The 15,396-nt window shown below is 30.3% G+C and overlaps 1 protein-coding gene and 1 long non-coding RNA gene across 2 annotated transcripts; one reads left to right on the forward strand and one right to left on the reverse strand.

Moving 5' to 3' along the window:
- Positions 1–3,451: 3,451 nt before the first annotated feature.
- Positions 3,452–7,955, forward strand: LOC112593129. The gene is made up of 2 exons (XR_003114581.1): positions 3,452–3,927; positions 7,446–7,955. It is a non-coding gene; the product is annotated as an uncharacterized LOC112593129 (long non-coding RNA).
- Positions 7,956–8,163: 208 nt separating this feature from the next.
- Positions 8,164–15,148, reverse strand: LOC112593130 (transcriptional repressor p66-beta). Its single transcript, XM_025337432.1, has 8 exons — positions 14,188–15,148; positions 11,264–11,319; positions 10,578–10,752; positions 10,227–10,511; positions 9,944–10,165; positions 9,767–9,862; positions 9,480–9,690; positions 8,164–9,404 (listed from the first exon to the last, which is right to left on the reverse strand). Exons 2-8 carry the CDS (start codon positions 11,314–11,316, stop codon positions 8,815–8,817), a joined length of 1,632 nt encoding a protein of 543 aa, XP_025193217.1. The 5' UTR covers positions 11,317–11,319; positions 14,188–15,148; the 3' UTR covers positions 8,164–8,814.
- Between the last annotated feature and the right edge of the window lie 248 nt (positions 15,149–15,396).

A 15,396-nucleotide genomic window follows, 5' to 3' on the forward strand; every position in this document is an offset into this window, starting at 1 on the left:
TTTCGAATTTTAGATGACTTTTAATTTTTTTCAAATAACATTGGTTATTTATCCATAAATATTAATTTTTTTATCTAAACTTATATAATTAATAAAACATTTATTCGTTCATTAATAGAACTTTCAAGAAATATTTTTTTGTCTCTCTAAAAATGTTTAAAATAATTAAGATAAGAGAGCTAACTGGGACACTGACTTGAAAGAGTATTTTATTAATATTTTTAACCAAAAGGATTGGCAAAAAAAATGGTTCAGATTATGTTAAAACTGGGTGATTATTACTTATATGTATAGTCTTTTATTTTATTAATGCGTATTGAGAAATATAAACACAGCCATTTCAAATAAAATTACAGTTGATTTGTTTAAAACCTTATATTTATTGTCAATGTTGTCACTTTATTTGATAAAAAATGAATTGAATGAACATATTATAGTATTATAGTGGGGTATTAATATATATATAATTGAATTAATCACGAATTAAATTAAATTATCAGTTACTAGCGTTTATAAGTATATGTATCACAAGCGTATTACATTACGATATAGAACTAGAAAAGCATAAAACGAATAGGAAATGATATTATTCGAGTAATATGATATTTTAAATACTTTATATTATAGTGTCTATATTTTGTTGGGGGAGTCGTGCATTTTCAAGAGCAATGTCTTGTGACACGCGAAGAGAAAATAAAATTCTACTAAGGTATTTGCACAGACTAATACTACTCCGAATGGCATGAGACTCGTCACTGTTGATGATTAATTGGTTTTAAAAGTGATGAGTATACTTTGGGTTAAAATAAAAACTTAAGTTTAGATTAAAACGAGTAGTGATTTATACGCTACGCCGTATATATCGTAAATTATAAGTACATAATAACTACTAATACGACTTGGGCACTTGGCATTATTGAATTAAAAATGTAAAACTATAAGTTACTTTTAATCAAGCTATATGTAACTAGTTACTTTTTTTAAAGTAACTTCTAACTTAGTAAGTTCAATATGTAGTAGTTATATAAACAATTATTAACCAGTTAATTGATTTTCTAGTTACGTTAAGTACATTTTTTCTCCAATTAATTATACTATTCCCCAGTCGTATTACTTGATATTAATTTTTATTTATTTTTTTTTGCATACATTATTTTAAAAGAAATAAAATCTATATTATCTTTTATTATAAGCTTAAAAATAAGACAATGATTAATTTTAAATAAAAATTCAACTTGGAGTCCACTTCATCAAAGTTACAAAACACTATCAAGAAATGGTCTTATACCATACAAATTTTACCAAGACAAATTAAACCAAGTAAAATTCGCTCCATCAAAGCGTTAATGATATTCTTACTTCAATTAACTTTGTTCGTGAATAGTGAAGTACAACTAAGCCTAAACCTAATCGCACCCTAACCATGGACGATAATAAGTGATAACTTGGCACTCGAAAACAGTTTTCATTCTTACACTATTAAAGATTGATTTTTTTTTTACCATACGATGTGCAAATATTTTATTGATCATTATTATTAAGGGCTAAGGTTACGAGTACAACTATAATTCATATATTTCAATATACTCATTTTCTTTAATCAATTCCGGTGATTTTAACATCATTGTGAAAATGTTCTGAAATCTCACGAAAGATTATTGTGGTACATCTCGTACACCAAAAAAATGGACTAATGATGATCGTGTACGTTTGATTGCCTATCTATGATGCCCTGTATTATATTTAAAATAATTTTAGATAATGAATACCATACCGCCGTTTAATGTATTATCGTATTTATAAAAGAATATACGAACATTTAAAATTAACAAAAATCAATTAAATAACGTAATGACGCAAATGATTTATTTTTAAAATTTATCTTCTGTGCTCTCTTTCTTAACACAGTCAGCATGGAACAGTGTACTAGTTAGTTGCATGGTGCATGTTGTTAATGTCTACCTTCGTAAAGCCATAGTAATTGGTAATAGTAATGGTTATTAATGTTAATATAATATTAATATTAAATAGGTACACTTATTTTTTTGTACAGTATTAACGTTTTGTAAACAATTTTTTTAAGCATTAAAACTTTCAGTATTATTAATGGTTACTAATTACCTTTAAAATAATTTCTTTATAAATGTGTACTTATGTTGTAATATAGGTTATATATTTATAATATTACCTAACGATTTAACGTGTTAAAGACGTCCAACGCCACCGACCAGATAGTCAATTCTGAATTAAATTCTTTTGAAAATATCTATCCCACCTAATGGATGATAAAAGGCTTAGGGCTTGAGTCAAGTTGACCACTGTCCATTCCAAATGTCACTATTAAGCCCGGATTAAGGTAATCCAAACAAGACTTGTATTAGATGTATTGTTTTCGTAAAAAAACAACATAAATAAAGTTTGTTTGGCTAATGAGTAATAATAAGTACATGTTTTATCATCAAAAACAGTTTTATAAACTAATAACTATTAGCTATATATCTTTACACCTAGTTTCTATTGTGGCTGGTAATTATGTTTCAATCATTGTATATTCGTAATCGACGGTGTTCAATGTATTCGCCATTCGGGTATTCCTATAAATCCCATTTCTTTACCATGACCGTCCTGCTAAAAATAGACGATATTTTTTATTTAACGATAGCATAATAAAAATAACGTAATATCCGTTATTAATATATTTTAACCAATTTAACCTATAGCTTATGGAAAACGTTAATGTACCTATTTAATCCAAGTATTTCTGATATAACCTACCTGTTTAAATATAAATAGATTGTGAAAATGAATACGAAAAAAAATTATTTTGGTACGATTACATTTATTTATTTATTATGTGGAAAACATAATTTAATAAAAATAAATGAGATTTACAACTACGCGGATTTCAGTATAGGTGTTGCGCCTTCGACTTACCTGTTAATTACGTATTTTTACGTACGTGTAATATTTAGCGTACGTTCACGAGCTGCAGTGGTTATAAAATATTAAATTCATACAATGTGTACTTAAAAATGTTGTTTACAAATAAAAACGATTAAAGACGTTATCATTATTGCGACAAAGATAAGGATTATTGTGTTTATACCTAATAGATAGATACCCGTTACGAGTAATAAAATGAATAATAATGTGTAGTACTCGACGTCTTTTCAGATACACTAATATATCAGACACAATACAAGCAACTATCAGTAAACAAATTCGGGATAAGGACTCCGTGGCGACGTAGACAGCCATTGTTTAATATAGATCTTACTTTTTTGTCCGGTTAAGCCGGTAATCGGGATTACACTGATCATAATGCTTTTGTGAGGGTATTAAGATTAGCGTTTTGTACATAAAGCCTACGTCTAAGGTACTACCTACAACAGTAGTTATCTATAATTACATGAGTGATTTATTGGTGTCGTGTATGGTATACCTTAACCCATGTAACATTTATCACACAGAAATATGAGTGCAGTGTAATACCGTTTCAGGGATGCTATTCTGAACAAGGACCGCGGTTACGACCTTGATGGGTTTTACTATTTTACTATTTTGTCAAAACAACCAGCTAATGGCAATAACATACTACCGGCTACCGCTGTATGTGTTATAGGTAATTACTAATTTATATTTAAAAATGTTGTTTGATAATGTGGCTTCAAATTATGTAAAAAAATATGAATTGTGTAAGACGTCAATACTTTCCGAAATAACGAGTGTTTATACTTATTATTACTTTAAGCTTTAAGCTGTTAAAATAATTAACCAGTATGATTTAGCACATGCACAGTATTATTTATTATATAATATTTTCCTTTTAATTCGTCATCAGTCATCTACAGAGTGAAACCAGAAACACACCTTTTATCATCAAAAATCAGCTGTTCAGCACAGAAAGGATTACAACTAGCGCTCTAGGTGTGTATATTTTATAATCTAAAGACTAAAATACATATTTATTTTATTTACCGTATTAAACTATTATTATGATTATGATATAAAAATCTGAAAATCTTATTTTAATTTTATTCTTTGAGTATTGATGACGCCGGTGACGGTATCCGATAAATATTATGTGCCTAATTACAAACCAATCAATTTATTATCCCTCAAAATAATCAAAATCCGCAGGGGAAAAACTTGGCATTATTTTAAATAGAAAGTCTCACGTTTGTAAATAACACATAAGAAAACTTAAATTGTATGTTTGTATATTATAATACAAAATATTTTTGTATATCCCTTTTTTTTTTTTATGAAACTATTTTTCGATAGCTAAGGCTGAAAGAAGTCGCCATTCTATACATTTTTCCAACACATAATATCTGCGTTGAGGTTTGTTAGAAAATATTTAAGTTTACTTTAAATGTATATACTTATAAATACGTAGATAATATTTATTATGAAGTTAAAGATAGATAATAGATAAGTAAGTACGATTTTGTAAGAGCATAACTATTTTAATGAGAAAAGAGATTCGTTGTTTATTAACTAACTACTATACATCTTAAGCGACCACGTTAGAGGTTTGTTTAACTTTAAGCTTTAATATTTTTTCTATTCGTGTTTTAAACATTTATTTAAATTAGTGGATGATTTAATATCCCATTATATGTCAGAGATAATAATTAAAGAAATCAATTTGATTGACAAATGCTCAATTAACATACCGTTGAACTGATTTTGTTGTGTTACAAAAAGACATGATACAAAATATTTAATTACGTTAATGATTAATGTCGCTTGCTCGCTAGGTATGATTTTACCGTCCGTAATCGGTGTTATATATTAGGATTTAGGATTTTAAGGAGGATACTCTATTAGGTAATCTATTATCTTAAATCATGACAATAATAATATAATATACCTTCACTCCATAATTAATATGTAACTTTAAAGCAAAATATTTCAATTTTCAAGAGATTACCTATGATATAATTTAATAATTACTAAACAAATAGCCAATAGGTGTATAATTTTATCGTTAAACCTTATTCCAATTAAAAAGTGTAAATAAAAACAAATCCGCCATAATTTATGATTTATAACAGAATTACAAAGTAGGTATATCGAACAGATATAAAATCCTACACTCAACAATTGACTTAGGACTTATTTAGTACAAGGCTCGATACATTAATACATATAGGTAATACCATAACAATATTTACGTTTCGATATTTTTGAATTCATCAAAAGTTATTGAAAAATATTCATTAATACATTAACAAATATAATATAGTATAGATAATGTTTCTAATATTTATGATACATTATATGTATATATTATATTGAAAACAAATACTTACATTAGTATATATATGGTTTTAGGTTTTTAATAAATATAATATGAAGGTACATAGGTACAGGGTTATATATAATTGTATAATCTATGTAAATATTACACCTGTACAAAATTATAGGCGAATATACTCTACCACTCGCGATAATCAAATAAATCTATTTATCGACACGTGATCCTCACATAATATGCACTCGTGATCCTTGTCAATTTAATTTGTTTATGATTTGTAGAATATTAAACATTTCCAAGGACAATAGTATTACCTATATAATAGAATTATTAAATGATGAAATATAAGTATTTTTTTAGAACTTCTTGATATTGTATTAAATAGTATTTTATTTAAAACATACAAAATCATTTAATAACATTATAAAATGTAGTTAAATTAAAAAATTACTAAATATTAAAAAAAAAAGTATAATAATTAAAAAGTGAAAACATGACTGCAGGGATCAGACGAGTAGAAAAAAAAATTATCATTATTGATTGACCCAAGTACCCAACCATAGTCCAGAACCAATAGGTTCTCATCAATTGTTCACAAATAAATGACTGATAACATTGGAATCACTTAATGCATAATAAATTTAATTTAAAGTTAAAGCATAAAGTTTGCATGTTGACTATTATCCAACAGACAAATGTCTGTTGGGAATACAAAATAAAATCTCATTATTATAATATTTATTCCATATGTACTAAAGTAGGTATGTTAAATAATCATTATTGTTAATATTTATAGTCATAAACTATTTCATTATTAGTCTTCTTATATGATCTGTATGAAGTATGACATTGCACTATTGCAGTCTGCTGTGTTATTACTGGCGTCATAAAAATATTTCATCAAATAGCTTATTAAACGTATAAACTATAGTAAGTATATCAATTTTAATGCAGGGAAAATAGTAATGATCCAATGGCGATTAGGTACTTATTTAAAATAACCGGGTAAAACTTAAAAAAATATATTAATAAACATTTATTAAAATTGGTAAATTTGGTTACTAAAATATTAAACTGTTTTCACTTCAAGCATTTTTACATCGTATCTATACAATAAATTCGAATCTAACACATTCATTATAATTTATAAATTTACGTATCATCTTGAACGTTTATTTAATACCGAAGTAGATACACAGAATGTGGTAGATATACTCGACTACACTGTACAGCTGAACGGTCATCAATTCTTCCCCCTTTTTAATTTTAACAATCTACCCCTACTTTTCTCTTTATTGGTGTGTACTCAGTATACCTACTCTAATATGTTTATCACTTTTACGCACGCCGATAGTAGGATTATTTTTAAGCTTATCTAAGTTTACGAATCGTAAATTTTTATTAAATATTATCGAAAATAAATGTTTAAGATTTATTGTTTTGAAAATGAATATTCATCATTAACCTCGCGGTTATTCCAATACTAAACAGGCTCTAAATATTCCTAAATATTCTTCTTCTTGTTTTAATGTAACAGACTTAAAATTTTTAATGGTTCCTTGGACGTTCCCGAACTCCTCACCGCTATACCCTATAGAGTTCCTTTTCGTTCTTCAAGAAATCAATCTCAATTCTAAGTACTCAGTTACAAAACTTCATATGGACATGAGTATATGTTCTACATCATATTTTCAGTGTTGTTAACACAGATATAAAGTATATTTTACAGTACCTATACTTATTAATTTATACTTTAGGTCAGGGGCGGCATAGGATAAAAATTCGTTTAAAATGTGCATTTTAAGTGTAAATAGTTGAAATATGCGAAATAACCATTTTTTCCAACGTTACGTGATTTTTTGACACAATAAACAAAAGTAGAAATGAGAGGTTGCAAAACAAAACATGTTAATGCATATAAATCTTAACCCTAATAATATTAAATTGAATTCGGATCGATATTGATAGTTGTATTGATGAAATTATTTAATAACTGTAAGTTGTAACCCAATAAATTAGTATAAATAATCATCTTGATTCTAATAAATTATTAAATATTGTAGGAACCTAAATTGTTTAATATACCTAGGTATCTAAAAAAATAGTTTAATAGATATCCACCACTTTCTCCATATTTCATCATCACATTTTAACTGTTAAACAATAATGATTTGTTTCACAGAAATTCTTTCACGTCGCTGTTTCACTGTACATGGGGCATTATGCAAACTATTTTTTTCAATAACAAGTATCTATGACCATCATTATATGTGTTCATGAGTGGAAAATGTTAAGCAATGTTTTAAAAATGCTGATACAGGTACCTACTGAAATAGTGAAATTAAAATTCTTCTACTAGTAACGACTGACGAGCAGGTACAGTTTCTAAGACTTGAGCTGCTGAATATCAGTATAGAAACAGATGTCATTCAAAACCACAGTAATTGACTGAACATTTAAACGGATAAGAAAAATAATTACAATACATAAAAATCAAAAAATTAATTGAAACACAAGATAACACAATTTATGCATTAGAATATAACACACATTTAAAATATAAGATGTAAATATTTTATTTATTTAAAAAAATTAATTTGCACAACTAATATTCCATCGGCTTATTATTTACAAGTTTACAAGATCCAGGTAAAAACAAAATGGGAACATAATTTGACTAAAAAAAAAAAAACGTACAACGGTTTTATTATATGAGTAAAAATACATTCAGACATTATTCATACATACATTCATAAAAAAAGACATGGTTCCATACATAAACAAAAAATTACCAAATAAAATATTATGAAACCAATAAAAATATTGGATCAGACACATTAATAACATGGCTCTTGTTTATACAATTTTTAAATTTTCATAGATTTCAAATGGTTAATTTTATACTTGGATTATTTACAAAATAATTGAACAATATAAACAATAGGTTTGATACAAGATGATTTTGTACAAAATTTGTACAAACACAAACGTATTGTTACAAATGTTTTCTCCAAAACGTAATAATAATAATAATAATAATAATAATAACTAATAATAATTGTAAGTTAAAATATAAAATAAAAAATAATAAAGTTGAGTCCGGCACAATGACTGAGTAGTAATGATGAATTAATTAAGTGTACATGTACAGACTTGTCAGTATATTATTGTTTTTTTATTCATAATATCCTTTTCTTGGATATAATATCATACACAACGCATTGACTGTAGAAAGCAGCAACTACACATATTGTGTCATTTATATGCTATGCATTTTACTAGTCTTAATATAACGATGATGTTGATACGGCACAACAGCTAAATAATCCACATAGTATGTATGCTAACGTGTTGGAATGCATTGATTGATAACTGGCAATCTTAATAGCTATAAAGATCTGCCAAGTAAACATGCAACACGTCAAGTGTGCAAGTAAAAAACATCTGCACAGACATCTCAGGTGCAATTATATATAATAATAATGTTGATAGTTACACGCCACTGGAAAACCAATAGAACGTATATTTTAGTATACATAAATCATAGGGAATCATGATTTCCAATTGTGTGCAGACGTGGGTGTTTGTGATGCAGACCGTGATTGGCCTTGTTGGGGCATCATCTCCATTAAATACTGTCGTTGCAAATCAACTGCCTGTCTTTGTAGTTCGGCAAGGTTTGCGGCTACCGCAGCAGCCGAATTCTTTCCACTAGCTTGTGCCATGGCTAATTGGTATGGATACAGAAGTGGTGCAAACTGCAACATGGCAGCAGCTGGATGAGGTGATAACCCTCTGAGCATTTGTTGTTGGAGAGCAAGGTGAGCTGCAGCTGCATTAAATTTACCGCCAGTCGGATCCGAAGGATGCATCTTGTGCGGTTGTGGAGGTGTAGGGTTACGTTTTGGTGCAGGAGCTGGCTTGGGCACGGACGGCATTGGTGGATTTATATGAATTGGATGAACTGGCGCTGGGGAAACAGAAGATGGTGGCGATGCTTGAGCCAACCTTTGTTCTATTTCTTGCTCCTGTTGAAGAGCTTTCACAAATGCAGTCTTCAGTCGATTTGTATGTTCCGCTTTAAGAGATTTCTTTACATTGCTGGTGACGCACAATTCACATATTATTTTAGATTCTTTATCTGTAAATGTAAAAAGCAACAATTTTAATATTTTTTTTTTTTAAATATATATTTTACATTTAATAAGACACATACTTCTGGATGGTTTTTCCAATTTCCAAACTGGTGTAAAGTTTGAATCACACTGAGAACATTTATATGGTTCTTTAGGTATACTAGCTTCGATCATTTCACCATTTGTTATGAAGTCAACAACATGTTCCAATCCCAGTAAATAAATAAATTCTGTATTTGATGGATTTGGAATAAAATGCATTTCAGGTGGTGGAGGTTTTGGTGGTGGAATCTAAATATTGACGTTTCAGTAAGATATGTATTAAAAATCTGAAAGATAAAATTAAATATAAAACTAAATTAATTACTTGTAATAGCGTTTTCTCTAATTGTTTTCTAAGCGCCAATTTAGCAGCAGCTTGTCTCTGAGCAGGTGTTTGACCATCATCATTTCTCAAACGTTCCTAGAAATAATTAAAAATTATTAAATATACAAAAAAGAGAATCAAATAAATAATATTTTATTTCAAATAATGCATTAATACCGAATGAGAAGTATTAGAGGAATGGTGATCTTTTATTACTCGTTCAAGTGTAATTGAAGGTGATGAATGTGTTGAATGTGCAGAATGTGATGATCGACCACCATTGGATGACCTCTGCAAATTTTGCAGTCCATTAGAAGGAGGTAATCTACTTGAACCCATTAAGGGATTTGAAGACATAGACTGGTGAGATTGATGGGCATTAGATCTTGACGATGATGGCTATAAAATAATTGTTGGTTGAAAACAATGTAAATACAACATTAAATATGTTTAAATTTACCAAGCGATTTAATGGGGGCGGTGGTGGTTTTGCATGATGAGGTACATGAGGCATTGGTGGTTGAGCTGACTTCCCCGTCGGCAATTGGGATGACAACAAATTAGAATGATCTTTAGTATGAGCTGCTTGAGGCGTGATAGTAACGCTCTGAGCAATTTGGTTAATTTGTTGAGATTGTTGCAATTTTTTCAACAACACCAAAGTCATTTCTTCTGTTCGAAGATTCTCCTTCAAAACTCTGACAAGTTTTTCTCTTTCACTCACCTCTTCAGGTGGTGTCATATCCTATAAATAGTTATAAATTAATTTATTAGTAAAATAAAATTAAATAATTCTACAAAAATGTTATACCTTAGGGGATGGTGGAAGTTCAAGTGGCATATCATCATCACTTTCCTCTGATGAATCATTGCCAATTGTATTGAAGCCATTAACCAAATGCCCATTCATATGGATATGAGCTTCATCTGGTTGATTACATTTTAAAGAAAGTGGTTCATCTCTTAATGATTGATTCGTACGACTACTAAACATGAAAAATAAAAATAGGTAATATAGATAAAAGTTTAAAGTAGTTGTTGAATTTTATTTTTTAATTGAAAGTTATATGTAAAAATGTACCTATTTAAATATATACTGTACTATTAATATTAATGCATTATTTAATATAATATTAGAAATAAAGAATGTTCATACATCATATTTTCCTGAATTAAATTTTGCAGTCAAATAAAAATTAACTTTTAAAAACTCTAATTTATTTATGCAATATCTTATGTTATATATATTTATTAAATTATAATAAATATGTAATTAGAAAACTAAATATATAAAAAATGGACTAAGAAAATAATAAATTCAATTTTGATTTCTATAACAAAAAAAGAATTTAAAAAAAAATGAGTGTTTATATAGGTACCTAAGTTAATGCTTTTTTTTTATTTTTAATATCCTCTTTAATTATAAAGTATTTACCATACATATTATCTAAATATAATTAGTTGAAAAAATATAAAATATGTTTTTTTTTTAATTACCTTGATATACTTAAATCGACGACATCATCGTCAATTTCCATTTGAGATGCCATTATCTGAAACATTTAATAAAAAAATTAAATTTATTAGTCTGGGTCTTTCTTAGTTATAAATTGCATTAATTTATAATGAATAAATATAAATTATGTACATTGAATTGATTCAATAGTTGACTATAATACTGATTAAGTACCTAATTTTTTATTATGAGTTGTTAATCTGAAACTATTTTATATAATATACATACCTAACATAATATTTAATGAATCAATAATTTCTTAAAATAAGTAGGTACCTACTTCTATAGTTAATTACATACTTTATTTTAATTTTAAACTAAAAATTAAATTCTCTCTTTGGGAAATTCTGTTAATTAATCCACAGTATTATAGAACTAATAATAAGTAGGTTTATCTACCTTCATACATAATATGTATGTTTATACCATTTTTTAGATTGTTTTATTTCAAATTATGAGTTAGACAGTACCTATTAATGAATGCACATAATAATAATTGTATTATGTTTATAGGTCCATGAAAAATAATAATTATTTTGTTCGGCTTGTGATCTAGACAATAAGTATTAAATAAAAAAATAAAAAAAAAATAGCATATACAAAAGAAGTGGGTAATGTGGTTTTATACACCAGCAATTAAAAATTGTTTTTATTTTAAGTATATTTACGAACTAATAGCAATATTTTGTACCGACATATATGTATAAGATATATACTCCACAATTTTTATTAATTAAATAAGAGCCACAGTTAAACTATATTTGTCCATCAATAAACAACAACCCTTTTTCAGAAAGTGTGACAAGTTATAACTGTTAAAAACATCTAAACAAAAACTCAAACATAAAAAGACCAACTCAATTAGGTATTTTGCTGTTAAGTAAATGTCTGCTGTGTCTAAAGAAAAATTAAGTTTACAGAGTACATATAAAATACTAAGTCAGCTTAAAAATGAAAGGCAACTAGTTATTATTGTAAAAATAATTTAAAATCTTATGAAATTTCATTTATAAAATGTTTTATAACAGTTTAACCTAAAGGTTAACTATTTTCCAAATGAGTTACATATAATATATGTTATGTGAAATGCATGCACAGCTGTAGATAGTTTTATTTTTTAAAACTAAAAACATGTGACAATAGTAAATTTACTTGTAATAAAATATTAGTTAAAAATAGGTATACAGATTTACCTAACACCATTTATGTATGTATGTATGTATTTATCAAAACAATAATTAATATCTAATTAACTAAATTGGACAAACAAACATTAGGAATTTAGATACCAAAACTATTATCTTTTATTCATATCTAGCACATATTTTCACAAATACAAAATAATTCCTATCTACCATCTTAACTTTTATTGAATAAAAAATAAATATCGTAATATTCTATAATTATTTATAGAATTTGAAAATGAATCAAGTATGTACCTAGTATTAATTGCTAAACTTTGTATATGAGAAGAAAAGAAAAATTGTAAGTCCATGTAGGTAGGCACATTTAACAAACTAATGTAAATAATGAACAATAAAAATGAAATTGAAATAATATACACATAAGTATACAAGACAATGATTAGAAAAAATATAAAACAAATAATAATTTTAACTAAATAATTATAATGGATAGGTATGAGTTAATTGGCAGATGGGCATACAAAATAGAAGAAACTGAATGTAAACAATAAAATACACCAGGAAGTTAAGTAATTGAATCAAGCAAGTACCTTGCTGACCACAGCAACATAGATTGATAGCAGAGCTTTTAAGTTATACTTCTGATAAGAAACTAAAGATCACAATGGGTCTTCAAGATGTATAACAATTAAAAGAACCTTGATTGAATTTTTAGTATTTTAACTTCATAACTATGAATAAAGAAAAATATAGAATCAAGATTACTTTTAAATAAAGAAAAGTGTAAGTATTTTCATTTTTATTACCTATAGGTATTAGTCAAAACAATTTCAAATTATGATTAATTTACATACTAATTATTCATCAGCTTCTATAAAGGCAATCAGTTAACTATCGCCAAGATTTGTTTGTTAATATTACGGTTTACAAGTGTAGATTCAGCGTTGGAAGTAGTTATCTCTAACCAAATAGAGTTATGGACTGATAACTTTCAATATAATGCTTGAAACGACCATGAAATGTATCGGATGAAATCAATTTAAAGAGTTGTTCTTGTCTGTGTGACATAGGTCGACGTAGAGACCAATATCTTAACGGTCTGATCTTTAAGTACTCAGTCAAGAGGAGATTTTAAGTTTTTGACCGTTTCATAACTAAAATAGATGGCGACATACCATATGGACAACGGCCGAGAGGAGATTATGATTGGCATAGACGTGTGGTCGGGACAAAACGGCTAGTCGGCCAGTTAAACAAGTGCGAACAAACCCAGAAGGAGAAAACTTTCGGTCCACGAACGAGCTCGTAAATTATATTATTATCATTATCACACGACACGATTGCAGTCGAAATTATTCGGTGACAGGTCCATCGTTCGGGCAAAACATGTAATGTACATAGTGTATTCGTGTCAAGGTGACGGGAAAACGACAAACGCGGCGGCGGCCATGACGCAGGTACAAGACTTTTCGCCGTCAAGTTTTTTTACCACAAACACACACACGCACGCACGCACGCACACACACACACACAAATTTACATACACACGGACGGACGGACGAATAATAAATATTGACAAAAACGTAATAAAAATATCGAACGAAATCGGTTTTTGCTTGAGTACAACAAAAACAATAACAATAACAATACCAAGCAATAAGCACTAAGTTATAATAATAATAATAATAATAAATAATAATAATAACAATAACAATAACAACAACAACAACAACAATAATAATAACGACATAGATACTTACGCAGTAAGTCGTCGATCGACGGCAGCGGCGGCGGCGGCGGCGGAGTTGATGACGACGGTAACAAAAGACGACGACGACGATATTATAATAATTACAATATTATCCGTAATACGTTTTTCGGTCGTTGTGTCCGGCGACAGCGACGGCTACACGACAAAGTGTGATTCCGACATCGCAACAACACTGTAACGACGGATTGATAACAGCGGCAGCGGCATCGTCGACAACGTACTTGTTATTATTGTTGCAGTAGCGGCGGCGGCCCGGCGGTCGTCATCGGCCATCGCGCCGTTGTGGCGCGACCGCGGCACGAGCAACAGCGACAGCAACAGCAACGGATCGCGAGAGACGCGCGGACCGCGACCAAGTCGGAAAACCTACGGTCATCCGGACGACGACGACGACGACGGCGTCCCGGCCGACGGGACGAGGGATCGGGCGACGGACGGGTCCCTCTGAGCGGACGCGCGATATCGCGAATCGCAATATTCTTGCCGCCGACGTTTGGCGTAAATACGTGACGCGAGACGACAGCGGGTGTCGATCGCCGCCGTTCGAACAAACGACGCTCGCGGCGTAGGCACTTGCCGTGCGGGCAGCGTGGGACGGCGGCAGCGGCAGCAACAGCGTACGACGACGGTAGCGGCGGTGTCTCACGACGACGGAATAGCCGGCCGATCGGGCGAGATCAATTTCCACGATTCGAGTAAAAAAAATTTTGCTCTTGGCCGGAGTCGTAGCACTTCACACACACGCGCGCGCACCACACACACACACACACACTCGTCGAGCTCGGGTAATCCGGTAATGGCCGGATACGCGAAAATTAACGCGCGCACACACACACACACACATATACGGACGTCGGATTCAATATGGCGCGTCGCGCGCGAGTTTGCGTGTGTGTGCGTGTGTATTATACGCTTATTAATGCGCGAGACCGTCGTGTGTGTGCGCGCGGGTTTGTGTCGGTGTGCGCGCGCGGCGGCGTGCGTGCGTGCGACCGGCGCTGCCCGTGTGTTGTTTTTCCACCGATTCTTCTTCGTTTTCGTACACCGATCGGGCCCCCCCCCCCCCCCCGCGCTCCGTCCTCCCCGTCATCCCCACCGTCAACCCCATGACTCTATAGTCGCGACCCGGCCACCACCGCCGCCGACGACTGTGTGTATCAATGTCCCGCAGTCGGTCACACTCGTACACTCACACACG

This window comes from Melanaphis sacchari, unplaced genomic scaffold (assembly GCF_002803265.2).
Source record: "Melanaphis sacchari strain LSU unplaced genomic scaffold, SCAv2.0 Contig1_pilon_pilon, whole genome shotgun sequence".
In the NCBI taxonomy this organism is placed as follows: Eukaryota; Metazoa; Arthropoda; class Insecta; order Hemiptera; family Aphididae; genus Melanaphis; species Melanaphis sacchari.

Bases quoted from the DNA above. Each gene is read 5' to 3' on its own strand.
- LOC112593130 (XM_025337432.1), bottom strand. From the start codon at position 11,316: ATGGCATCTCAAATGGAAATTGACGATGATGTCGTCGATTTAAGTATA. The intron at 10,512-10,577 runs GTATAACATTTT...AACTATTTATAG, and splicing joins AACTTCCACCATCCCCTAAG to GATATGACACCACCTGAAGA. The intron at 9,691-9,766 runs GTAATTAATTTA...GTCAATATTTAG, and splicing joins TAGAGAAAACGCTATTACAA to ATTCCACCACCAAAACCTCC.